Raw genomic sequence first — 27,740 nt, forward strand, 5'->3', positions numbered from 1 at the left:
TCCAATATGTAGCATAATTTAGCCACACCCAAGGTTTGCCGCAGCGTGACACGCACAGACGTGCGCACACGCAGGTCACCATCTCCCTGGTAGGGGCCCATGATGCTATTATGAAGGCACTGATTGTTTTCAGTGGTTTGAGTTCACAGCTATGAGAAAGCGGTGGGGGAAGGAATGCTACGTTTAGACCTTGCATTATATTTTACCCTTTTCTGCGTTTGGTGGTTTTCCAAACTACACAGTACATTTGGTTGATATATTGCTGTAACTTCTGTACAATTACCTCCATTTTCCATATCACCAGCATCATCTTCTCTGCCCCCAGGAGAGTGTGGAGGGGGTAGAGGTGGAAAATTCTCATCTTCTGTGTTTTCATAATCAGGGATATCAAAAAGGTCGTTTTCCAAAGGATCAATCATCTTGAGGTTGGAACCTGAAAAGAAGATCACAAAAATAAAATAAATAAAAAAAAAAAATGTGTACATGTCCACCAACAAAAAAATGCTTGCACGTAGGGACTAAGACACGACTTTGCACAAAAGTCTATGGGACGCCATTTTGCATTGAAGACACTAGAGGGCATTTTTGCATGAGTGAGACGCATTTGTTTCATGAAAGTCTATGGGAAGCGATTTTGCATTGAAGGCACTAGAGGGCGTTTTTGCATGAATGTCTATGGGAAGCGATTTTGCAATGAAGTCACTAGAGCAGCGGTTCTCAACCTGGGGGTCGCGACCCCCAACGACCATTTCACAGGGGTCGCCTAAGACCATCGGAAAACACATATTTCCGATGGTCTTATCAACCGAGACACCGCTCCTGTCTCAGGCGATGTGTGGGAGGGATGATATTCTGCCCCTGTAACCTGGCCACACCTCCGGGATCACTCAACAGCTCTGCCTCCTCGCCGCTGATTGGCCACCGGAACTGTAGCTCAGGAGAGGCACACAGGCGGCCAATCACCGGCGAGGAGGTGGAGCTTGGAGAGGAGGAGCCGAGCAGCAGCGGGCGGAGATCGAAGAAGATCGAGGGAGCTGCAGGAGCGAGTGAAGAGAGAGGCCAGAGAAGGAAGACAGCTGACAGGTAAGTGCAAATTTTGCTGCTGCAGCCAGGTATGCAGGTTGTAGATGGAGAGGGAGAGAGCGAGCCCAGGCTGGAGCAGGAGTCAGCAAGGTAAGTATCATTGGTGTCAGTGGAAGGGATAGTGCCCCATCATTTGTGTCACTAATACCAACGATGGGGCACTATTCCTCCCCCCACTGACACCAACGATGGGGCACTATTCCTCCCAATGACACCCACATGGGGCACTATTCCTCCCACTGACACCAATGATGGGGCACTATTCCTCCCACTGACACCAATGATGGGGCACTATTCCTCCCCCCACTGACACCAATGATGGGGCACTATTCCTCCCACTGATACCAATGATGGGGCACTATTCCTCCCACTGACACCAATGATGGGGCACTATTCCTCCCACTGACACCAATGATGGGGCACTATTCCTCCCACTGATATCAATGATGGGGCACTATTCCTCCCACTGACACCCACGATGGGGCACTATTCCTCCCACTGAAACCAACGATGGGGCACTATTCCTCCCAATGACACCCACAATGGGGCACTATTCCTCCCACTGACACCAATGATGGGGCACTATTCCTCCCACTGACACCAATGATGGGGCACTATTCCTCCCCCCACTGACACCATGATGGGGCACTATTCCTCCTCCCACTGACACCAATGATGGGGCACTATTCCTCCCACTGACACCAATGATGGGGCACTATTCCTCCCACTGACACCAATGATGGGGCACTATTCCTCCCACTGACACCAATGATGGGGCACTATTCCTCCCACTGACACCAATGATGGGGCACTATTCCTCCCACTGATACCAATGATGGGGCACTATTCCTCCCACTGACACCAATGATGGGACACTATTCCTCCCACTGATACCAATGATGGGACACTATTCCTCCCACTGACACCAATGATGGGGCACTATTCCTCCCACTGATACCAATGATGGGGCACTATTCCTCCCACTGACACCAATGATGGGGCACTATTCCTCCCACTGATACCAATGATGAGGCACTATTCCTCCCACTGACACCAATGACGGGGCACTTTTCCTCCCACTGACACCAATGACGGGGCACTATTCCTCCCACTGACACCAATGATGGGGCACTATTCCCTCCCACTGACACCCACGATGGGGCACTATTCCTCCCACCTGACACCCACGATGGGGCACTATTCCTCCCACTGACACCCACGATGGGGCACTATTCCTCCCACTGACACCCACGATGGGGCACTATTCCTCCCACTGACACCCACGATGGGGCACTATTCCTCCCACTGACACCCACGACGGGGCACTATTCCTCCCACTGACACCCACGACGGGGCACTATTCCTCCCACTGACACCCACGATGGGGCACTATTCCTCCACTGACACCCACGATGGGGCACTATTCCTCCCACTGACACCCACGATGGGGCACTATTCCTCCCACTGACACCCACGATGGGGCACTATCCTCCCACTGACACCAATGATGGGGCACTATTCCTCCCACTGACACCAATGATGGGGCACTATTCCTCCCACTGATACCAATGATGGGGCACTATTCCTCCCACTGACACCAATGATGGGACACTATTCCTCCCACTGACACCAATGATGGGGCACTATTCCTCCCACTGACACCAATGATGGGGGCACTATTCCTCCCACTGACACCAATGATGGGGCACTATTCCTCCCACTGATACAAATGATGGGGCACTATTCCTCCCACTGACACCAATGATGGGGCACTATTCCTCCCACTGACACCAATGATGGGGCACTATTCCTCCCACTGACACCAATGATGGGGGCACTATTCCTCCCACTGACATCAGTGATGGGGCGCTAGTCCTCCCACTGCAGAATTACAGTTATGAAGTAGCAACGAAAATAATTTTATGGTTGGGGGTCACCACAACATGAGGAACTGTATTAAGGGGTCGCGGCATTAGAAAGGTTGAGAACCACTGCACTAGAGGGCATTTTTGCATGAATGTCTATGAGACGCGGTTTTTGAATGAAAGTCTATGGGACGAAAATTTGCATTGAAGTCACTGGAGGGTATTTTTGCATGAATGTCTATGGGACGCGATTTTGCATTGAAGTCCTTAGAGTGCGTTTATGCATGAATGTCTACGAGACGTAATTTTTGCATGAAAGTCTATGGGATGCGATTTTGCAATGAAGTCACTAGAGGGTGTTTTTGCATGAATGTCTATGGGACTCCTATTTAGTAAATAAAACAGTTATTATTACTATTATTATTATACAGGATTTATATATTATTATTATACAGGATTTATATTATTATTATACAGGATTTATATATTATTATTATACAGGATTTATATATTATTATTATACAGGATTTATATATTATTATTAAATATACAGGATTTATATTATTATTATACAGGATTTATTATTATTATTATTATTATTATACAGGATTTATATATTATTATTATACAGGATTTATATATTATTATTATTACAGGATTTATATATTATTTATTATACAGGATTTATATATTATTATTATACAGGATTTATGGCGCCAACAGTTTTGCTCAGCACTTTACAATATAACGGGAGACAATACAGCAACAATACAGTTCAATACCAAGAGGGTTAGGAGGCCCTGATCCTGGGAGCTTACAATCCCTTCAGCTCCTGCACACAGTGAAGCACACACACAGCACACAGTTAACCCTTTGATCGCCCCTCATGTTAACCCCTTCCTGCCCAGTCCCATTAGTACAGTGTTAGTGCTTTTTATTAGCACTGATCACTGTATTGGTGTCCACTGGGGATGTCAGTGACACCAAGTCAGTTCCCCCCCCAGTGTCAGAATGTTCGCTGCAGTCTCGCTATAAGTCGCTGACCGTCGCCATTACTAGTAAAAATTAAAAAAAAAAACCCCAGTGTATATCCCGCCATATGTATATGCTAGAACTTTCACGTAAACCAATTAATTTACACGTAATGGGATTTTTTCTTTTTAGCAAAGACACGGAGCAGAGTACATTTTGACCTAACTTTATGACAAAATTTTGATTTTTTACATTTGTTTACTGGACATGTTTAATAGCAAAAGTCAAAAACATTGTTTTTTTTTTCCTCAAAATTGTCAGTCTTTTTGGAAGGCTCTATTTGTGGGAAAAAAAGACATAAATTTCATTTGGGTGCAGCGTTGCATGACAGCGCAATTGTCACTTAAAGTAAAAGCGTCTTAACGCAAAAAATGGCCTGCTGGTCAGGAGGGGGGGGGGAATCCTCTGGAGGGCGAGGGGTTAAAAATAGGTCATGTTGATTGGGGGAGCGATGTTTCACTTTAAGGTAAGAATGTTTTCTTTTATTTAACGTGGTTGTAGATCCTTACATATACCCAGGGAAGTAACTGATCTAAGGGGATGCACAGAGACGAAACAAATCCTCCTATATAGGTTGTACCTGTTTATCTGCAGTCCTCTCTCTTTTACATCCGTTCAAAGTGCAGAATTTATACAGCTTGTATGAGCTTCAGAAAGCAGGGGGTGGAGAGTTGAATTTGCACTCTGCAGAGCTCAGTGAGAGCTGAAAGGAAGGGAAGGGAGGGGAGGGGAAGGGAAAGGGAGGGGAAGGGAAGGGAAGGAAGGGGAGGGAGGAAGGAAAGGGAGGGAAGGGAAGGGAAAGGGGAGGGGAAGGGAAAGGGAGGGGAAGGGAAAGGGAGGGGAAGGGAAAGGGAGGGGAAGGGAAAGGGAGGGGAGGGAAGGGAAAGAGAGGGGAAGGGAAGGGAGGGGAGGGAAAGGGAAAGAGAGGGGAAGGGAAAGGGAGGGGAAGGGAAAGGGAAAGAGAGGGGAAAGAGAAAGGGAGGGGAAGGGAAAGGGAGGGGAAGGGAAAGGGAGGGGAAGGGAAAGGGAGGGGAAGGGGAAGGGAAAGAGGGGAAAGGGAGGGAAGGGGAAGGGAGGGGAAGGGAAGGGAGGGGAAGAGAAGGGAGGGGAAGAGAAGGGAGGGGAAGAGAAGGAGGGGAGGGGGAAGAGAAGGGGGGGAGGGGAAAGGGAGGGGGGGAAGGGGAGGGGAGGGCGTGGGGGAAGGGGAGGGAGGGGAAGGAGGGGAGAGGGAGGGGAAGGGAGGGAGGGGAAGGGAGGGGAGGGGAAGAGAAGGGAGGGGAAGGAGAAGGAGGGGAAGGGAGGGGAAGGGAGGGGAAGGAGGGGGGGAAGGGAGGGGGAGGGAGGGGAAGGGAGGGAGGGGAGGGAAGGGAGGGAGGGGAGGGAAGGAGGGGGGGAGGGGAGGGAGGGGAGGGAAGGGGAAGGAAAGGGAAGGGAGGGGAAGGAAAGGGAAGGGAGGGGAAGGAAGGGGAAGGGAGGGGAAGGAAAGGGAAGGGAGGGGAAGCAAAGGGAAGGGAGGGGAAGGGAAGGGAAGGGAGGGAAGGAAAGGGAATGGAGGGGAAGGAAAGGGAAATGGAGGGAAGAAAGAGAAGGGAAGGAAGGGAAGGAAAGAGAAGGGAGGGGAAGGAAGAGGAGGAGGGAAAAGGAAGGGAGGGGAAAGGAAGGAGGGAAAGGAAGGGAGGGGAAAGGAAGGAGGGGAAGGAAGGGAGGGGAAGGAGAAGGGAGAAGCCCCTGCCCCCCCCCATACAGCACAAAGGCTGTCAATCACAGTTGGTGCCTTTCCCATACCTTTTAATCTCTTGGTGTTGGGAAGCTTGTCAGAAGTGGCTCATGCCAGTGCAGCTGCAGCCTGGGCCAGATGCAGCCCTTTGCTTGCCAAGGGGAGGCAAGTACACACATATAGAGGGATACAGTGCCTTGAAAAAGTCTTCATCCCCCTTGAAATTCTCCCCATGTTGTCATGTTACAACCAAAAACTTCAATGTCCCTTATTGGAATTTTATGTAATAGACCAATACAAATAGGCATAGTAGTGAAGTGGAAAGCCAAATGTTAAATGGCTTTCAACATTTTTTACGAATATCTGAAAAGTGTGATGTACATTTGTATTCAGCCCCCTTTACTCTGATACCCCTAACTAAAATCTAGTGGAACCGATTGCCTTCAGAAGTCACCTAACTAGTAAATAGAGTCCACCTGTGTGTCATGTGATCTCAGTATAAATACAGCTGTTCTGTGAAGCCCTCAGAAGTTTGTTAGAGAACATTAGTGAACAAACAGCATCATGAAGGCCAAGGAACACACCGGACAGGTCAGGGATAAAGTTGTGGATAAGTTTAAAGCAAGGTTAGGTTATAAAAATCTCCCAAGCTTTGAGCATCTCATGGAGCACTGTTCAATCCATCATCCGAAAATGGAAAAAGGGTATGGCATGATTGCAAACCTACCAAGACATGGCCGCCCACCTAAACTGACAGGCCGGGCAAGGAGAGCATTCATCAGAGAAGCAGCCAAGAGGTCCATGGGAACTCTGGAGGAGCAGGAGAGATCCACAGCTCAGGTGGGAGAATCTGTCCACAGGACAACTATTAGTCGTGCACTCCAAAAAATCTGGCCTTCATGGAAGAGTGGCAAGAAAGAAAGCCATTGTTGAAGAAAGCCATAAGAAGTCCCATTTGTAGTTTGCGAGAAGCCATGTGAGGGACACAGCAAACACGTGGAAGAAGGGGCTCTTGTCAGAGACCAAAATTTAACTTTTGGCCTAAAAGCAAAACACTATGTGTGGGGGGAAAACTAACACTGCACATCACCGTGAACACACCATCCCCACCGTGAAACATGGTGGTGGCAGAATCATGTGGTGGGGATGCTTTTCTTCAGCAGGGACAGGGAAGCTGGTCAGAGTTGATGGGAAGATGGATGGAGCCAAATACAGGGAAATCTTAGAAGAAAACCTGTTAAGAGTCTGCAAAAGACTTGAGACCGGGGCGGAGTTTCCCCTTCCAGCAGGACAACGACCTGAAACATCCAGCCAGAGCTACAATGGAATGTTTAGATCAAGCATCTTCATGTGTTAGAATGGCCCAGTCACAGTCCAGACCAAAATCCAATGGAGAATCTGCGGCAAGATTTGAAAATTGCTGTTCCCAGACGCTCTCCATCCAATCTGACAGAGCTTGAGCGATTCTGCAAAGAAGAATGGGCAGAAATGTCCTTCACTAGACGTGCAAAGAGACATCCCCAAAAAGACTTGCAGCTGGAACTGCAGCCAAAAGGGGTCCTACAAAGTATTGACTGGGGGGGGGGGGGGGGCGCTGAATACAAATGCTGCCACGCTTTTCCCAGATTTGTAAAAAAAAAAATTAAAAAAAAAAACAAACTTCTGAGGGATTTACAGAACGGCTGTATTTATACTAAGATTACATGACACACAGGTGGACTCTATTTACTAATTAGGTGACCTCTGAAGGCAATTGGTTCCACTAGATTTTAGTTAGGGGTATCAGAGTAAAGGGGGCTGAATACAAATGCACACCACACTTTTCAGATATTTATTTGTAAAAAATGTTAAAAAGCATTTATCATTTTCCTTCCACTTCACAATTATGTGCCACTTGTGTTGGTCTATCACATAAAATCCCAATAAAATTACATTTTTGGTTGTAACATGACGAAATGTGGAAAATTTCAAGAGGAAGACATTTTCAAGGCACTGTAGGCTTTGTTCATATTTCAGGTCTGAGGTTTACGAACACTTTACAAAAAAGTCTGCATTAGGGATGCACTGAAATTTCGGTGGCCGAACTTTTCGGCCGAGAACACCCCTTTCGGCTGTCGGCCAAAATTAAAAAAGCACTGATACAGGTGCCGAAAACCCCGTCATAACATCCTCTTTCATATTTTATTAAAAAATTGGGGTATATATTGTTTTGTTTGTTTTTTTTTTTAACCATTTCCAGTCCGGACACTTTCCCCCACTTCCAGTCCGGACGCTTTCCCCCACTTCCAGTCCGGACGCTTTCCCCCACTTCCAGTCCGGACGCTTTCCCCCACTTCCCAGTCCGGACGCTTTCCCCACTTCCAGTCCGGACGCTTTCCCCCACTCCAGTCCGGACGCCTTTCCCCCCCTCCCAGTCCGGACACTTTCACCCTCTTCCAGTCCGGACACTTTCACCCCCTTCCAGTCCGGACACTTTCCCCCCCTTCCTGTCCGGACACTTTCCCCCCCTTCCTCTCCGGACACTTTCACCCCCTTCCAGTCCGGACACTTTCCCCCCCCCTTTCCAGTCCCGGACACGTTCCCCCCTTCCAGTCCGGACACTTTCACCCCCTTCCAGTCCGGACACTTTCACCCCCTTCCAGTCCGGACACTTTCACCCCCTTCCAGTCCGGACACTTTCACCCCCTTCCAGTCCGGACACTTTCACCCCCTTCCAGTCCGGACACTTTCACCCCTTTCCAGTCCGGACACTTTCACCCCCTTCCAGTCCGGACACTTTCACCCCCTTCCAGTCCGGACACTTTCACCCCCTTCCAGTCCGGACACTTTCCCCCCCTTCCAGTCCGGACACTTTCACCCCCTTCCAGTCCGGACACTTTCACCCCCTTCCAGTCCGGACACTTTCACCCCCTTCCAGTCCGGACACTTTCACCCCTTTCCAGTCCGGACAATTTCACCCCCTTCCAGTCCGGACACTTTTTCCCCCTTCCAGCCCAGGCCAAGTTTCAGCTTTCAGCGCTATCACACTCTGAATGACAATTGCGCGGTCATGCAACACTGTACCCATATGAATTTTTTAGCTTTTTTTGAGACAGATAAAGCTTTATTTTGGTGGTATTTATTCACCACCGGGATGTTTATTTATTTTTTGCTATATAAATGAAAGTCTAAAAATTTAGAAAAAAAGTGTTTTTCTTATAAAATTTTGCAAATAAATAATCTTTCTTTATAAATCTTGGCCAAAATTTATTTTGTTATCTTTTTAGTTAAAAAAATAAAATAACCCAAATTAGTTTATAACCAAAAATTATAATTTCTAAAAAAAAGGTTTACATTTTTATTTTATATTATGTTTTTTTTTTTTGTTTTTTTTACATACTGTCACCCTAGCAGTACAGTGTCACCATGGTGAACTGTACTACATTTGGGGGGGTTATGAAGATTTTTTTTTTTTACACTGATTGCTTTTACACCCATAAAGGCTGTAAAAGCAATCCTTTCTCCTTCTTTCTGGCTGCATTCTTGCAGCCATTTAGAAATACTGTGTGAGCTGTGATTGGTCACAGCATGTCACATGGTAGAAGGCTGTTGTGAATAGCCCTGTACCATGTGACCTCTGTGATCATTCACAGATTTTACACGTAGTAAGCAATGATGTCAGAAATTATAATTTAAAAAAAAATTTTTTTTTTACATTTTTATTTTATTTTTTTATATTATTTGTTTTTTTACATACTGTCACCCTACCAGTACAGTGTCACCATGGTGACACTGTACAACTTGTGGGGGGGTGATGAAGATTTATTTATTTTTTTTCTTTACACTGATTGCTTTTACACCCATAAAGGCTGTAAAAGCAATCATTTCTCCTCTCTGGCTACATTCTTGAGAAATACTGTGTGAGCTGTGATTGGTCACAGCTTGTCACATGGTAGAAGGCTGTGTGAATAGCCCTGTACCATGTGATCTCGGTGATCATTCACAGATTTCACACGAAGTAAGCAATGATGTCAGAAGTGACATCTTGCTTACTACTGTTCATGTGATTGGCCAAACATAGATCATATGATCGGGACCTCACACAGAGGTCCCGTACAGCGATCAGTGTTCTGCTGTTCCGCTGTGTCCGGTACTGGATTGCGGTGCTGCACGCTACAGGCCAAAATGTGACCAAATATGGCCAATCAGTGATCACATGATCGATACCTCGCACAAAGGTCCCAAACAACAATAGGTGTTCCACTGTGTCCGGAGGACACAGAGGGCACCGGATCGCGGTGCTGCACACTCCCATGGAGCGCGCACAAGCAGGGGGTGGGGAGGCAGTTTATAAACAGCCACCCACCCCTGCACTGCCACCGTCCGGCCGTTTATATACAACGGCCGGACGGGAAGTGGTTAATCAAAGTGTATTTTTTCCCAAAAAATATATATTCATTTTTAAAAACTGCGCATTTCGGCACCAAATGCATTTTGAATTTTCGGTTTCGGCACCAGAATTTTCATTTCAGTGGACCACTAGTCTGCATATGATGAACGGTTCTTTGCAGCAAACGAAATATCATTTGGTTCAGGTTTAGATCTGTTTTCATCTTGCCAAGCAGAGCCGTGAAATCGATCTTAGAAACAAACTTACAGCAAACTTTCCTTCTTCACACTCCGGGATGGAGTGACCTTTATAGACAGACTGTATACACAGCAGCGGGTAAGGTCATCCATACATGAATCTGGGTCGGTCCACGCTGGGCAGACAAACTCATTTCCCACCAGGAACACCTTTACAGCTTGCAGGACTGTCAGATGAGCATTTCAGCCACGTGATCCCACAGTCACAGTCTATTAACCACAGGAAACCGAATGAGGAGATGTTTTGCAGCAAGACAGTTCGTCCTTCTAGCCTCAGTACAGACGAACAACCCGGCCAGTATGGTAATCCATGGGCACATGCTGAGACCTATGGATTCAGACACATTAATTGATGCCGGATGTGCAAAACAGGAGATCACGCTGGGAGAGAAGTAACTCCAATAACGGATTTATAAGAAAAAGTACGAACGCAGTGTAAAAAAAAAAAAAAAAAAAAGCAGAAAGCGAATACTTCACTCTGGGTTCACATATATGCGGTGCGGTATATTGCATGTGACTTACATGGGAACCGCACCGCATTCCTCTGCCAATCACATGCGATTTGTGTGCGGTGCAATTGTTGGCATATGTTTTGTATGGCTCTAATCGCACTACACCAAAAAAGGTACAGAACTCTTTTTTGGGTCTGCACTAGAATCGGATCGCACGGGTATTCACAATCATCAGACCGCTTTCGGGGAGTTGTTAACTTAACCCCTTGGCGCTAGCACCTCCCGGCCCTTTAAGGGTTCCAGAAGCCAGGAGGCCGGGCGGGGTTTTAGGGTCATGTGACCGCTGTGATTCGCTGTCACATGATCGGAAAGGTCCCGATCGAAAGAGGAGATCAGGACCTTTCCGTGAATACCGAACGTGTGTGCTGGGAGTGTGCAGGGCGCGCGCTCTCAGCACGGGTTTTTTTTTTTTAATAGAACGCAAATGTGTGGCCGCTCGGAGTCTAGGTCCAGACGCCAGGAGGCCGCACGTTTGCGTTCGGCCGGCGCCGAGACGTTAACATATACACCTGCAGCAGTTCCCATGAAAGGGGTGCAATTCTGATGCAGTGCGGAATTCGCATAGAAAACGCTGCGAATTCCGCACCGCGTCAGTGTGAACCCAGGCTCAACCGATCAGTAAAAATAACACTGTTCAACAGGTAAAAAGTTTTGGGCATAAAATTAGCTAATCTTACATAATTTTGGGGTGCTGAAAACGAAAATGACCCTAAAAAATGTTGATTGGCTCTAGTTTCCATGATATATTCACCCATCTAATGACGTAAGCCATTCAAAATTATGATGCAACTTCAGCTGCATATTGCGCAATTGATACTGGTGACCAATAGAAAATTGCATGTATACTGAGATGATGCAATATTAGCCTTTAATTGCATCACTTCACTGCATAAAAGCTGCAGTATCTGTAGCTGATTGTAGTTCGTCTTTACATTTCGTTTTATGCTTATATAGGCTACTCAGTAATGCCTCGAACTTGTGTGAATAAAGCAGATAATTTCTGCTATATCTGCGGTGAAATAACTTTTATCTCACAAAAAAGGAGGATAACAGGAATGATTAAGAAAGCCTACAACTTGTATTTTGGCTGCAAGATAGGAGACCAGGACAAGAGCTGGGCACCACATATATGCTGCAATTCTCGTGGGACGGCACTGGAGCAATGGTTGAATGGAAAAAAGGCATCTATGCCTTTCGCTGTGCCAATGATTTGGAGAGAGCCAACAGATCATGTTAGTAATTGTTACTTTTGTATGGTGCCTCCAATTGTAAAAGGGCTAAATAAGAAGAAAAAGTTATCTGTGCACTATCCAAATATTCCATCGGCAATACGTCCAGTTCCTCATGGAGAGGGGCTACCAATTCCTAAAGAATCCTTCGTGGTTGAGTCAAGTGAGGAAGAACCTGAAGCGTGTCGTCACGTGCAGTTGTAAGAGATAGCCCTTTCCTCGAATACAAGAGAAAAGCCAAGAGAAGCAAAACCGACACAAACTGAAGACAAAACTAGTGAGAATCCTAAGTATTAAAATGATTCAACTTAGCTTATGGCTATAATTTTTCTTGGTAATCCTATGCAATATATTATGCCATTTAGGCTTTGTTATGTAGTCATATCACTTGCTTTATATTTGTGGAAAGACATCTATCTATATAATTATTGTGCATTATGTAGTCATTACGCCTATAGTAGAAAACTTTCCGTTTACAGAAAAACTAGAGCCAATTGACAAATTTCATTCTTATATTTGAACTCAGAATAAGAAATTCATTAAGAAATGGATCCTTTTGTTTCCAAAACTGCCAAAAAATAAAAATTTGTTGAACAGTGTAATCCAAGATTTCTGCACTGCACTTACCGTAAAACCCTTTTGCACAAAAATAAAAAATGCACCCATTTCGGTGGATGGTGTGTGCAATGGCTGCTGCTCTTTGCAGTTTACAGTGGTGCAGGAAATGTGAATGAACAACAAGTGCGAGCGGGCTATGGAAGGGGGGGGGGGGGTGGTGCGGCCTAGCACTAGATTACAATGTAGATGTGAGTGTAACATGTAGCATGGTAAGAAAGGTGGAGTTATCCTTTACTGAAATCCGGTTTTCTTTCTCGTTCATTAAAAGAAAAGTAGGGCTTTTATTCCTCCCCCCCACCATCATTTCTACTTAATCCCTTTATGCCGGCGCCTTCCGGCCCTCTATGGGTTTCAGAAGCTGGGAGGCTGGGCGGGGTTTAGGGTCATGTGACCGCCGTGACACTCCGTCACATGATCGGGAAAGGTCCCGATCGAAAGAGGAGATCGGGACCTTTCCATGAGTACAGGGCATGTGTGCTGGGAGCATGCAGGGCGCACGCTCTCAGCACATATGTTCTATTTAAACCATTTGCCGCCCGCCCTATGGCCGAATGGCGGCCGGCAAATGTCATCAGTATTCCGGGCGCAGATTGCGCTCCTGCAGAGCCGCGCAGCGGCGCGATCTGTCACTGGCCGTGTACCTCGGACACGGCCGATGACAGATCTGAGTATCGGCCCCTGTTGCCAGTACCATGTGACCTGCTGTGACCAATCACAGCAGGTCACATGACAGTTGTATACAATGGATGGCTTCATTCATGCCATCCATTGTATACTAGTGCCTAGCTGTGAATGGTCACAGCAGGTCACATGCACGTCATGTGATTAGCTGAGGCCAAATCACAGCTAAGCACAAAAAAAAAAAAACCTGAATGAATCAATGTCATTCAGGTAAATGCTTGCTTATAGCAAAGTAATTCTTTGCTATAAAGCAAATTGTGTAAAAAAAAAAAAAAAAATACTGATCACTTCCCCAAAGTAGTACAATGTTATTATGGTAACATTGTACTACTTTGGTCATAGTGAAATCTGAAAAAAAAAACCTTAAAAAAAGAAAAAAAATGTAATAAAAAAAAAATTATATATATATATATATATACACATATACATATTTTTTTTTTTTTCATACTGTCACCAGTCAGTGTCCCTAATCACCGCCATGCCAGTTATATGATGACGCTGTACTGCACTGGTGACAGTATGTGTAAAAAAAAAAAATAGTAAAACTAATTTTTTTAATTTTTTCATTTTCCGAAAAATTATGACAAAAAAAACACAACTTCAAAAAACTTGCCATTCCTCTTATGAAGTACGTCGGACGGTCTACTCTGCAAAAAGGGGTCATTTGGGGGATATCTGTACCGTCCTGACATTTGGGGGATATCTGTACTGTCCTGACATTTGGGGGATATCTGTACTGTCCTGACATTTGGGGGATATCTGTACTGTCCTGACATTTGGGGGATATCCGTACCGTCCTGACATTTGGGGGATATCCGTACCGTCCTGACATTTGGGGGATATCTGTACTGTCCTGACATTTGGGGGATATCCGTACCGTCCTGACATTTGGGGGATATCTGTACCGTCCTGACATTTGGGGGATATCTGTACTGTCCTGACATTTGGGGGATATCTGTACTGTCCTGACATTTGGGGGATATCTGTACTGTTCTGACATTTGGGGGATATCTGTCCTGTCCTGACATTTGGGGGGATAGCTGTACTGTTCTGACATTTGGGGGATATCTGTACTGTCCTGACATTTGGGGATATCTGTACTGTCCTGACATTTGGGGGATATCTGTACTGTCCTGACATTTGGGGGGATATCTGTACTGTTCTGACATTCTTGGACCTCAAGAAATTAGATTGGCTGTCAGTACTTCAGGATTGATCAATAATCAGATCTATACCATAGTTTGTGAACTCTATAACTTTCCTACAAACTAAATAATACATCCTAATTTGGGTTATTTTCACCAAAGACATGGAGCAGAATACATCTCGGCCTAAATTTATGAAGAACAATTATTTATTTGTAAACTTTTATAACAGAAACAAAGAAAAACGTGTTTTTTTTCAAAATTTTTGGTCTTTTTTTGTTAATTTAGCAAAAAATAAAAACCCCAGCGGTGATTAAATACCACCAAAAGAAAGCTCTAGTTGTGTGAAGAAAATGATACCATTTTAGTTTGGGTACAATGTTGTATGACCGCGCAATTGTCATTCAAAGCGTGAGAGCGCTGAAACCTGAAAAAAGGCCTGGGCAGGAAGGTGTAAAAGTGCCCGGTATGGAGATGGTTAACAGAACGTAAATGTGCGGCCGCTCTGCGTCTAGGCCCAGACCCCGGGAGGTTGCACATATGCGTTCGGCCGGCGTGAAGAGGTTAACTAGGTGGATGCAGCATCGGTCCCCTGTCAGCTCTAAGTGTGACAACTCAATGATCACATGACCGCCGATCGCTGAGTTCTCCTCTCCGCTCTGAGAAGAGAGCGGTGCCTGTCAGTCACTGCTGTCTGCTCTGCCCCCCCCGGGCTCACTAGAGCGCTGGGCTGTGGGGGGGGGGGGAGGGAGCGGCTGGCTCAGGCTCTCAGCAGAGCTGTTCCAGACTCTGGGGTGGATCTAAACTTTAGCCCGAGTTCACACTGATGCGGTGCGGAAATCGCAGCGTTTTCAATGCGATTTCCGCAGTGCATCATAATCTCATCCCGTTCATGCGAACCACTGCGGCTGTGTATGTTAAGTTACCAACACCCCGAAAGTGGTCCGCAAAACGCGGTGCGATGTGAAGAATCGGATGGCATAGGTTCGAATACTCGGGCGATCAGATTCTAGTGCAGACCCAAAAAAGGGCCCTGCACGTTTCTGCATGGTATACAAAATGAATGGCTCTAATCGCACCGCACACAATTCGCATGTGATCTGCTGAGGAATGAATGCAGTTCCTGTGCGAATCACATGATATATGGAGCTGCACGTATGTGAACCCGGGCTTAAAGTCGAAATCTTTCCCCAGCCTGGACCGGCTGAGTGACGTCAACTGACAGCGGGCTTCGGCCCGCCCCCTGTCAGTCTGTGTTGTGACTTACTATAGCACAAGTCTTTTAGCAGGTTACAGCCAATGATTTTGGATGTGTACCTGCTGATCGGTTATGAACAATCACAGTACGGAGTCCTGTGTTTAAAAAACACAGAACAGCGATCTGGCTGTTTCTTCTCCCTGAACCCAACTCTTGAGTTCAGGGGGAGAAAAAAAGCAGACAGACCTGTGAGGAAAAGCAGCGAGCATTACTTATTATGCACAGTTAACCTCTTGATTACCCTCCTGACCTCCGTCACCCAGTCAGTGTCATTAGTACAGCGCAGAGTATTAGCACTGATCACTGTATTGATGTCACTAGCAAGCCTTGTGTCAGTTAGTGCCCCTCCAAGCCAGCCTCAGCGCCAGATTGCCCGCCACACTATCAAAGTCCAACTATAATTATTTGTTCACCGCTATTATCAGTGTAGCTTTGTAGCTGCATTAATTCCAGTACATCCCAAAGTTTGTAGATGCTATAAACAGGGGGAGGCAACCTTATAGAGGTGGAGATCTACCTGAACAACATGGGAGAAGTCAAAGATCCCTGGGCACAGTGTCACCTCCTCACACCTGATTGCATTTGTGAATGAGAATTCAATTGCATTTGACACCTTCAGGGTTCGTTCGCAAGTAAGTTGGGAAGGGGGGGGGTAAAACCCTGCAGTTGAGCTGCAGTTTTGAGGCAGCAGCCAAAGGTGTACACATGTCCCAACAGAAATTAAACCCCCCGCTACTTTTGGTGGGTGCTATCGCCTGATAATCGTGACTCATTCAATTAAATAGGGCCACTCTACAAGCACCCAACTGCATGCTTCTGCAGGGTCCAAGGGGTTAAAGCAGGAGGTGAGAGAGCGAAACAACGCTGCCTGCTTTAACCCCGTGGTTGCTATACTGCACAAGGTTGCAGGGCACGTGCAAAGCGGCCTCATTACCTTGATTGGGTCATGCTTGGCAGGTGCTACACTCACCAACCATGACGAGGCGTATATCTCCTGCTGCGTCATGTGAAAACCCCTGGCCACTGCAGCTAAAGGGGGTGCGGTTGGGGGGGTGGTGGTGGTGGTAGAAACAGTCCTTAACTAAGGGGTTTTACCACCCTCCAAGCTGCAAATGCCAATGAACCCTTACTGTTCTGAGCCCCCTATAAGGCTGCTTTCACACTGATGTGCTGCGGTTTACCTGCACCACGGGTGCAGTGCATCTGTAACTTTCCTGGGTTAGCTGCGCTTTGCCATAGACTTCTATTATATCCTGCAGATGTGATGCACTTTCTGAAAGTGCAACAAAACTCCTGAATGCAGAAAGAAACCCATAGGATATATTAGAAGTCTATGGCAAAGCGCAGCAGATCTGCAGGAAAGCTGCAGGAATACTGCACTGCTCCCTTGGTGTGGATAAGCCACAGCACATCAGTGTGAAAGCAGCCCTCTACTATTATGCCCAGTGTACTGCTTCACACTGACCTGAAGATCTCCGTTTTTCCTGCTGCTGGCACCACTCTGGAGACTGCTAGCTGGGAAAAGAGGTGGAGTGCAGTTGGTATCACTCCGCATGGGACAGGAGACGGCACTACAGAGGAGAAATCAGCTTATGCAGCTCCGGCTTCCAACTATAACTCCAACATTAGAAGTAGTTCCTCTGCACTGTTTGGTGCTCTGGGATGGCAGGTCAGCAAGGCCAGACCATGATCTACCAGTTACCTGGCCGCTATCTACTGGTAGATTGCAATCTACGGGTTGCTGACCCCCACACTATAACCTTCGCACAAACCAATCAATATAGACTTAATGGGTTTTGTTTTGTTTTTTTAACTAAAGACATGCAGCAGAATACCTTTTGACCTAAATTTATGAAGAAATGTGACTTTATTGGATATGGGGTTTTTTTTAACAGAAAGTGGAGAATGTTTTTTTTCAAAATGTTCTGTCTTTGTTCATTTATACAATAATAAAAAAAAACCGAGTGGTGATCAAATACCACCAAAAAAAGATAAAAAAAAAAATATATATAAATTTCATTTGTGTAGTGTTGCATGACTGAGCAATTGCCAGGTAAGTAACACAGTGCTGAATAGCAAAAAAATGCTCAGGTCATTAAGGGGGTAAAACCTTCCAGAGGTCAAGTGGTTAAAGGAGATAAAATTAGTGATGATTCTGAGAGCAGCGGGACATCCAAAAACAGGCCAACCTAGGGGTAGGCAACGCAGAAAATTAAATGCTCTTCGACAACAGCCCAACCATTGGGTAGCTTGCAGCTCAAGGGCTTCTTGAAGAACCTTAAGTGAAAAGCTGGCATCAGCTTGAACATCTAACTCAGGGTTTCTCAGCCAGGGTTCCTCCAGAGGCTGCTAGGGGTTCCTGTAGAAATGAGCAATTTCTGCCTCTCAGATAAGTTTCCACTGACACCACTGATCTTTTTAGCAATCTGTAAGGGGGGTCATTCTTCCCAATGACCACAAGTGTGAGGAGCATTCTTCCCAATGACAAGCGTGAGGAGCATTCTTCCCAATGACCACAAGTGTGAGGAGCAATCTTCCCAATGACCACAAGTGTGAGAAGCATTCTTCGCAATGACCACAAGTGTGAGGAGCATTCCTCGCAATGATGACAAGTGCGAGGAGCATTCTTCCCAATGACCACAAGTGCAAGGAGCATTCTTCCCAATGACCACAAGTGCGAGGAGCATTCGTCCCAATGACCACAAGTGCGAGGAGCATTCTTCCCAATGACCACAAGTGTGAGGAGCATTCTTCCCAATGACCACAAGTGTGAGGAGCATTCTTCCCAATGACCACAAGTGTGAGGAGCATTCTTCCCAATGACCACAAGTGTGAGGAGCATTCTTCCCACTGACCACAAGTGTGAGGAGCATTCTTCCCACTGACCACAAGTGTGAGGAGCATTCTTCCCACTGACCACAAGTGTGAGGAGCATTCTTCCCACTGACCACAAGTGTGAGGAGCATTCTCCCCAATGACCACAAGTGTGAGGAGCATGCTTCGCAATGACCACAAGTGTGAGGAGCATTCTTCGCAATGACCACAAGTGTGAGGAGTATTCTCCCCAATGACCACAAGTGTGAGGAGCATTCTTCCCACTGACCACAAGTGTGCGGAGCATTCTTCCCAATGACCACAAGTGTGAGGAGCATTCTTCGCAATGACCACAAGTGTGAGGAGCATTCTCCTCAATGACCACAAGTGTGAGGAGCATTCTTCCCAATGACCACAAGTGTGAGGAGCATTCTTCCCAATGACCACAAGTGTGCGGAGCATTCTTCCCAATGACCACAAGTGTAAGGAGCACACTAATGTATCATGAGTTGTAGATAAAGCCATTTTTAGCAGGGGTTCCTTGAGACCGGAAAGTTACATCAAGGGTTCCTCTGTGCTGAAATAGTTGAGAAAGGCTGATCTAATTGGTAAAACTTAGTGAACAAAAACTAAAGCGGAAGTCTTCCAATCTGAGAAATGAGCTGAGATGCTGATACCGATGGTCCACCGGTAAGAAGCCCCAGCTGAGAGAAACTCAAACCGCTGACACAACTTTAAACCAACAGGGGGATATCTCCTTGGGAAATGCTGGAGCATGGAGAGATAATAAATTATGTCTTGGTTAAAGTGTTCCTAAACTCAGGACCCTGCATTCACTATATCCGCTCTGCCCAGAACCGGCATTCACTATATCCGCTCTCCCCGGACCCTGCATTCACTATATCCGGTCTCCCCGGAACCGGCATTCACTATATCCGGTCTCCCCGGACCCTGCATTCACTATATCCGCTCTCCCCGGACCCCGCATTCACTATATCCGCTCTCCCCGGACCCCGCATTCACTATATCCGCTCTCCCCGGACCCCGCATGCACTATATCCGCTCTCCCCGGACCCCGCATTCACTATATCCGCTCTCCCCGGACCCCGCATTCACTATATCCGCTCTCCCCGGACCCCGCATTCACTATATCCGCTCTCCCCGGACCCCGCATTCACTATATCTGGTCTCCCCGGACCCTGCATTCACTATATCCGCTCTCCCCGGACCCCGCATTCACTATATCTGGTCTCCCCGGATCCTGTATTCACTATATCCGCTCTCCCCGGACTCCGCATTCACTATATCCGCTCTCCCCGGACCCCGCATTCACTATATCTGCTCTCCCCAGACCCCGCATTCACTATATCTGGTCTCCCCGGACCCTGCATTCACTATATCAGGTCTCCCCAGAACCTGCATTCACTATATCCGCTCTCCCCGGACCCTGCATTCCCTATATCTGGTCTCCCACAGTACACACAACATGGAAATGCAATTATTTTAGTAAATATAAACTGCTAAATACCTTTTCTCATCAGCAGTATATAGCAGTCTTGTGACGTCTATCAGTGTCCAGCTGTGCCCATGTTAAAGCTTGTAGGAGTTTTATTTCTGCTCTAGGAGGATGCAGAACTCCTGACCTCCTGTCTGGACAGTGTTGATTGGCCCTGTGCTAATCACATGCACTCTCCCAAAAACCCTCTCTAGCAATACACACCAAACTGCGCATGTGCAGAGTGACTCGACACAATGTCTTATCAGGAGATAAGAGGGGAACAGTAGAAGAAGGGGAGGATCAGAGAAGTCAGTATCAAACAGCCTTTTTACATAATGCAGAAGATTAACCCCTTAGGTTCCACAGTGAGTATAACAAGCATGCTTTACTGCATCTACAGACTGACTGTACTGTTGGGGGGTTAGTAACACTTTAATAGGAGAATAGAACTGCCTTAGGGAGAAAAGAAAAGAGACTTTCAGCAACAAAAGCAATCTATTCTCTGTATAGCACCTGAAAAAAGCCTCTAGTTCAGAAGCTCACCTTGCAGAGGTGATGGCAACAAGGAAGCTGCCTAGTGAGTTAGAGTAGACCCAAGAATCTCTCTGAGTGGGTTCAAAGGGCAGCTATAGAACAGCCAACAGAAGTAGGCTGAGATCCCACAGAGTCACAGGTAGATGTACAGCTGAAGCTATGTGGGCAACACACTGGACAAAGGCTTTCACCAAAGAATGAGAGGCAACAGGTCTTGCCAGGGCACAGACCTTTGACCGTGTTCAAATGACAAGACTAGATAAAGAGTACCCTTGGCAGAGCCTGCCAGGAGTATGATGGGGTCCAAGTACCACATCTGCCCAGGCCAGTTTGGTGCCACCAATAGCACTGGAATGCCCTCCATTTAGATTTTCCAAGCAGAGTAGGAAGGAGCTTGCAGAGGAGGGAAGGCGTAGATCAGGATCACCAGGGCATTCGCTGCCATGGATAGAGGGGGTCCCTAGACCCATAGACCAACCTATTCAGTATTTATTGAATATGGAATCCAGGAGGTTCATGTTTGGCACTCCCTACTTCTGACAGGTTTAGAAATATCTCTGGGTGAAGAGACCATTCTCCAAAATCTAGGCAACTGGGAAAGTCCATTGGGCAATTTTTCATCCCTGGAATGAGCATGACAGACAGGGCTGGAACATGAAGTTCCATTCAAGCTGGAAGCCTCTCTGGAGGCCTCTCTTTGAGCTGGTGCCTACCTGACGGTTGACATACGCCACTACTATGGCATCTGACTGAACCCGGATTGGATGACCTTGTAGTCGATAGATCCAGCATTAGAGGGATAATTAAATTGCTCTGGGTTCCTGTACGTTCCTAACCCCAGACACCACTAAACAACTCGTTCACTCCCTTCTTATCTCACGTCTGGACTACTGCAACTCCCTTCTCACTGGCCTACCCCAACACAGGCTATCCCCGCTTCAGTCTATCCTGAACTCAGAGGCCAGACTCATCCACCTTACCAACCTCTCCGCTTCTGCCACCCCCCTCTGTCATTCCCTCCACTGGCTCCTCCCCCCTCTGTCATTCCCTCCACTGGCGCCACCCCCCTCTGTCATTCTCTCCACTGGCTCCACCCCCCTCTGTCATTCTCTCCACTGGCTTCCGATTGCCCAACGCATCAAATTCAAACTACTAACACAGACATACAAAGCCATTCATAACACTGCCCCAAACTACCTCACCGACCTGATATCCAAATACCACCCAACCCGTACTCTTCGCTCCTCACAAGACCTCCTACTTTCTAGCTTCCTTGTGTCCTCCTCCCACGCCCAACTGCAAGACTTCTAGAGGACTTCCCCCATCCTCTGGAACTCACTACCCCAATCCATCAGACTGTCACCTACCCTCCTCACCTTTAGGCGCACCCTGAAAACCCATCTCTTCAGGGAAGCCTACCCCACCCTCACCTAACAGCCGATCTCCTCCACTCCTCCTACCACTCCATCACCCAGAGCCACTTCCTCTTGTACCTCTACCCCCTCCCTCCTAGATTGTAAGCTCCAAGGAGCAGGGCCCTCGAACCCCTTGTGTATTGTATTGTTACTGTACTGTCTCATGTTCTGTCCCCCACCATAATGTACAGCGCTGAGCAAACCTTTTGGTGCTATATAAATACTGTATAATAATAATAATATAATTGGGAGATGAGTTTCCTCTCGTGACCAAGTCCCCAGCAAAAACAGGATGTCTAGGAATCCTCCTCAGCCTGTCAAGACTGACAATCCTCCAGATGGCCTGAAGGAAGGATTACTCAAATCCAAGGCTGGAATGTGTGAACCACTAGCCCGGGGATAACCTGGTCCTGGGCACTGGACACATATCAATGTGCTTTCGTCTGAAATGGAATCAGGCAAACTAAACTGCCTCGAAGGAGGTGACCATGAAGCGTAGAATTGTCATGCAAAAGCAGAGGATTAACCAGCTCTTGGACTAATCCTTGGACAGCTCTTGGACTGCAGCATCCAAACCCAGGAGTGGACAGTCAGGAGTTTGTCTTGCAGAAGAAATACCCTCGGACTCAGTAGACTAGGACAAACATAGGGACCTCTTCATAGCTACAGAGGTCAAAGACTTTGTCGTCTGAGGCTTTAGCCTTCTTTTGCTGGGCATCATAAAAGAGGTATACGTAATAAGTGTTTGTACACAGCTGTTTGAGCCCGAGTTGTGCTGTTTGAGTCAAACGATTCCTCCACATGGGTATGAATAGGAGACCTAATCTAGATATCAGGTGTATGATGCCCACAAGCCCATCAAGAGTAGAGCACGGCAACAGGCAGACGTTCTAAATGTTAGAGAAGAGGAGGGATCAGTAAGGTTTGAACTGGGATCTCTACACATGTTCTTGGACCATACAGCCAGGATCTGCCAGATGGACATGATAGCAATAGCAGGTTGCATGGCAGGGTCTGCTAGAGAGAACATTACCTTGGAAACGGCTTCCAGTCTTTTAGCCACAGAATTTTTAAAACACTGGAATTCCTTGATAGGGACAGTTCTAGTATTGAAATGTCAGGAAATGGCTGGAGCCACAACAAAAACAGCCCACGTCTTAAGAAGCTCCTCCTTAATGGGGTACTGCTGAGCCAAACACTAAGGAGTAAACCACCTGCCTGGATTAGGCCACCATGCATTAGTCTCCATGCAAAAGATGTTCCAGGATGAAGTGCACTAGGAAAGTTTTGACAAGCTGGGGACCTCTGAAGGCGCTCAGACTGGTGACCTTGGAGCATGTGTGTCAAACACAAGGCCCAAAGGCAGCATCCAGCCCACCAAGCCATTTCACGTGGCCCTTGCACCTCACCTGCAGCACCTCCCGTGTCCCCACCTTGTCTCAGCAGTTGGTAGCAGAAAGGAGGGCAAAATGCTCCAGCAGATCCTGCATTTCTCTGAGCAGCCGCAGAGGGGTTCGTCTCTGCCCCCCAATCTCGGTAGTCGGCGGCAGAGAGGACAGATCTCATCCTCCAGATCCTGTACTGCCCCCCACCCCCAATCTCAGTAGTCGGCGGCAGAGAGGACAGATCTCATCCTCCAGATCCTGTACTGCCCCCACCCCCAATCTCAGTAGTCGGCGGCAGAGAGGACAGATCTCATCCTCCAGATCCTGTACTGCCCCCCACCCCCAATCTCAGTAGTCGGCGGCAGAGAGGACAGATCTCATCCTCCAGATCCTGTACTGCCCCCCACCCCCAATCTCGGTAGTCGGCGGCAGAGAGGACAGATCTCATCCTCCAGATCCTGTACTGCCCCCCACCCCCAATCTCGGTAGTCGAAGGCAGAGAGGACAGATCTCATCCTCCAGATCCTGTACTGCCCCCCACCCCCAATCTCAGTAGTCGGCGGCAGAGAGGACAGATCTCATCCTCCAGATCCTGTACTGCCCCCCACCCCCAATCTCAGTAGTCGAAGGCAGAGAGGACAGATCTCATCCTCCAGATCCTGTACTGCCCCCACCCCCAATCTCGGTAGTCGAAGGCAGAGAGGACAGATCTCATCCTCCAGATCCTGTACTGCCCCCCACCCCCAATCTCAGTAGTCGGCGGCAGAGAGGACAGATCTCATCCTCCAGATCCTGTACTGCCCCCCACCCCCAATCTCAGTAGTCGAAGGCAGAGAGGACAGATCTCATCCTCCAGATCCTGTACTGCCCCCCGCCCCCAATCTCAGTAGTCGAAGGCAGAGAGGACAGATCTCATCCTCCAGACCCTGTACTGCCCCCCACCCCCAATCTCGGTAGTCGGCGGCCGAGAGGACAGATCTCATCCTCCAGATCCTGTACTGCCCCCCACCCCCAATCTCAGTAGTCGGCGGCAGAGAGGACAGATCTCATCCTCCAGATCCTGTACTGCCCCCCACCCCCAATCTCAGTAGTCGGCGGCAGAGAGGACAGAACTCATCCTCCAGATCCTGTACTGCCCCCACCCCCAATCTCGGTAGTCGGCGGCAGAGAGGACAGAACTCATCCTCCAGATCCTGTACTGCTCCGTGCAGCCACAGCACCCCTTGTTTCTGCCTCCACTGGTCTCAGCATTCACTGGTCTCAGACCTCCTCTGGTCCTCCTACAGACCCTGTACTTTCTGCTTCTCAGCTCTGCCCCCAACTTCTTTGCAGCAGCACACGATAAGTGGGGTGCACTGCGATATAAGGGAGGGTGGGGGACTCTACCCCTGATGGTGGGGGGAACTTGACTTCTGATCTAATGGGGGTGGGGCGCTCTGCACATCTAAGTCTTACAGATACAGCCAGATTTCTGAGGGCAGCCATGATGAAATGGAGTCTGACACGTCTGCCTTGGATAATTCAGGTTCTTGCCGCTCTAAGACAATGGCACACTACATCAGTAAGGAGAGAAACTGTATCCTGAAGCCTCAGCACACTGAGGATCCTCAAACTAACTCATCCAAAAGGGATCAATTACGTTCCTCAGTTGTGTGCAGCAGGGCATGCAAACAAACATTCTAACACCCCCTGCATCCTGGATCAGCTACCATGGAAGTGATTTTAGCCATGAAATCTGACATAACAGCAGAAAAACCCTCCCTGGAAAGCGAAGAGGTGGGGAGGAGGGGGTAATAATTACTACACTGACACCAACAATGAAGCACTATTCCTCCCACTGACACCGATAGGGTAATATTTCCTGCACTGACACCAATGACGTGGCATTAATTCCTGCACTGACACCAACGGTGGGGCACTATTCCTCCCACCAGCACCAACGGTGGGGCACTATTCCTCCCACCGACACCAACGGTGGGGCAATATTCCTCCCACCGACACCAACGGTGGGGCAATATTCCTCCCACCGACACCAACGGTGGGGCACTATTCCTCCCACCGACACCAACGATGGGGCACTATTCCTCCCACTGATACCAATGATGGGGCACTATTCCTTCCCCTGACGCCAATGATGGGGCACTATTCCTCCCACTGACACCAATGATGGGGCACTATTCCTCCCACTGACACCAATGATGGGGCACTATTCCTCCCACTGACACCAATGATGGGGCACTATTCCTTCCACTGACGCCAATGATGGGGCACTATTCCTCCCACTGACACCAATGATGGGGCACTATTCCTCCCACTGACGCCAATGATGGGGCACTATTCCTCCCACTGACACCAATGATGGGGCACTATTCCTCCCACTGATACCAATGATGGGGCACTATTCCTCCCACTGACACCAATGATGGGGCAGTATTCCTCCCACTGACACCAATGATGGGGCACTATTCCTCCCACTGATACCAATGATGGGGCCCTAATAATGCCATTAATACCAAAGATGTGACATTGTTTATTCCCAGTGGTGTTGGAACATTTCTTACTCTCGCAGGGCCTGGTCCGCCTCCCAATAAAGTTTGAAGGACAGTACACTGGTCCTGGTCTAGAAAACGCAAACATTCAGCAAAAAATAAACGTTAATTTTAGGGGCACACAAATGCAATACATTACCCACTTTTCTGGTAAAATCTAAAAGATGAGGTTGCGCTAAGTTAATAGATACCCAACATGACAAATATTTGCAAAATTTTAGAACAAAAACTAAGCAAAAAATTCTTTTTTTTTTAGAATTTTTCGTATTTTCTCATTTGTATAACAAAAGTAAAAAAAAAAAAAAGCTGTATGTAAACAATTCAGATCTCTCCCGCATGCACACAGTTAACCCTTTGATCGCCCCCCCCATGTTAACCCCTTCCTTCCTAGTGCCACTATTACTTTTTATTAGCACTGATCAGTGTATTGGTGTCACTGGGGATGTCAGTGACACCAAGTCAGTTCCCCCCCCCCCCCCAGTGTCAGAATGTCCGGCGCAGTCCCGCTATAAGTCACTGTTTGCCGCCATTACTAGTAAAATTCAAAAGGATCCCAGTATCTATACCGCCATTTGTAAACGCTATAACTTTCACGTAAACCAATTCATTTACATGTATTGGGATTTTTTTTTCAGCAGACACGGAGCAGAATACATTCCAACCGAAATTTGAATTTTTAAAAATTTTTTACTGGACACGTTTAATAGCAAAAAGTTAAAAATAATGTTTTTTTTTTTTTTAAATTGTCGGTCTTTTTTTATTCACGGCGCAAAAAAAAAAAATACAAAACGGATAGGCAATCAAATACTAGCAAAAGAAAGTTCAATTTGTGGGGAAAAAAGGACGTACATTTTATTTGGGTGCAGCGTTGCATGACCGCACAATTGTCAGTTAAAGTCACACAGAGCCGTAAAGCAAAAAAATAGCCTGGTCAGGAAGGGGGGGGGATCCTCTGGAGGGTGAGGGGTTAGCTGACACTGTGAGTAAACACTGACCGCTTCCATCTGATGTTATCATCGCACCTTGTGGTTGTTTATAAATGGCAGGAGCGGACACAAAGCCGCCTCCCCCTTCCCGCACACCGATCACCTACCGACACCCCTCCTCTCACCTTTCCCGGGACTGCACGTGTCCGCCGGCACCGGCCGCTCTATACAACAAAGCGCGCCTTCCGCATACGCGACGTCACGGCCGGAGGCACGTTGCGGCTGTTGCTAGGTGACCCGTTCAGCGCGCCCAAGCTAAAACTTTATTGTTCGCTGACAAAACATTTCTAATTTAAAAAAAACAATTTTATTTATTTACTGTATTTTATTTTTTTGCACTTTTGCTGCCACTGAGTGACCCTAGGTTCACATCTGTTCGGTTGGTGCCGCTGAGGATCCGCACGCAAATCCGTGCAGCCGCACCACCCGTACAGAAGAAGGCGGACCCGCGGGCGGGTGCCATTAGTTCTAATGGCACGCCACTGGAAACCGCAACTGTACTGGGAACCGAGGCTGCGTTTTCCAAAGAAGTGTCCGGACTTCTTCCCTACGTGTCACAGGCACGGGAGTCCATTCAAATGAATGGGCTCTTGTGCCCGCGCAAAACGCGCCCTGCATGGCTGCATAGAGCAGAACCGGGGGTGAATGAGCGCCAATAGTGGCGTTATGTCTGATGATAATACAGTGCTGGACACCTGCGCTCTAGAAATAAATGGCCAGTTAGGCCAGGTTCACAGCTATGCAGTTTGCCTTTGATCCATTTCTGCAGTGCTTTTTGCGGTGTGTTTTGCGT

At 47.5% G+C, this 27,740-nt stretch overlaps 1 protein-coding gene across 1 annotated transcript in view; it reads right to left on the reverse strand.

Annotated features, from left to right (window-relative positions):
• The window catches only part of TIPIN (TIMELESS interacting protein), a 50,041-nt gene extending 22,888 nt beyond the window's left edge, over nucleotides 1-27,153 (reverse strand). Inside the window, exons 1-2 of the mRNA XM_089665268.1 lie at nucleotides 27,073-27,153; nucleotides 284-433 (exon numbers count right to left, since the gene is read on the reverse strand). Of these exons, the coding sequence (XP_089521394.1) occupies nucleotides 284-419 (136 nt within the window). The 5' untranslated portion in view covers nucleotides 420-433; nucleotides 27,073-27,153. The remainder of the gene's footprint in view (nucleotides 1-283; nucleotides 434-27,072) is intronic.
• Between the last annotated feature and the right edge of the window lie 587 nt (nucleotides 27,154-27,740).

Source organism: Staurois parvus, unplaced genomic scaffold, assembly GCF_062004578.1.
Source record: "Staurois parvus isolate SC_StPar_1 unplaced genomic scaffold, SC_StPar_1.0 ptg002170l, whole genome shotgun sequence".
Lineage (NCBI taxonomy): Eukaryota > Metazoa > Chordata > Amphibia > Anura > Ranidae > Staurois > Staurois parvus.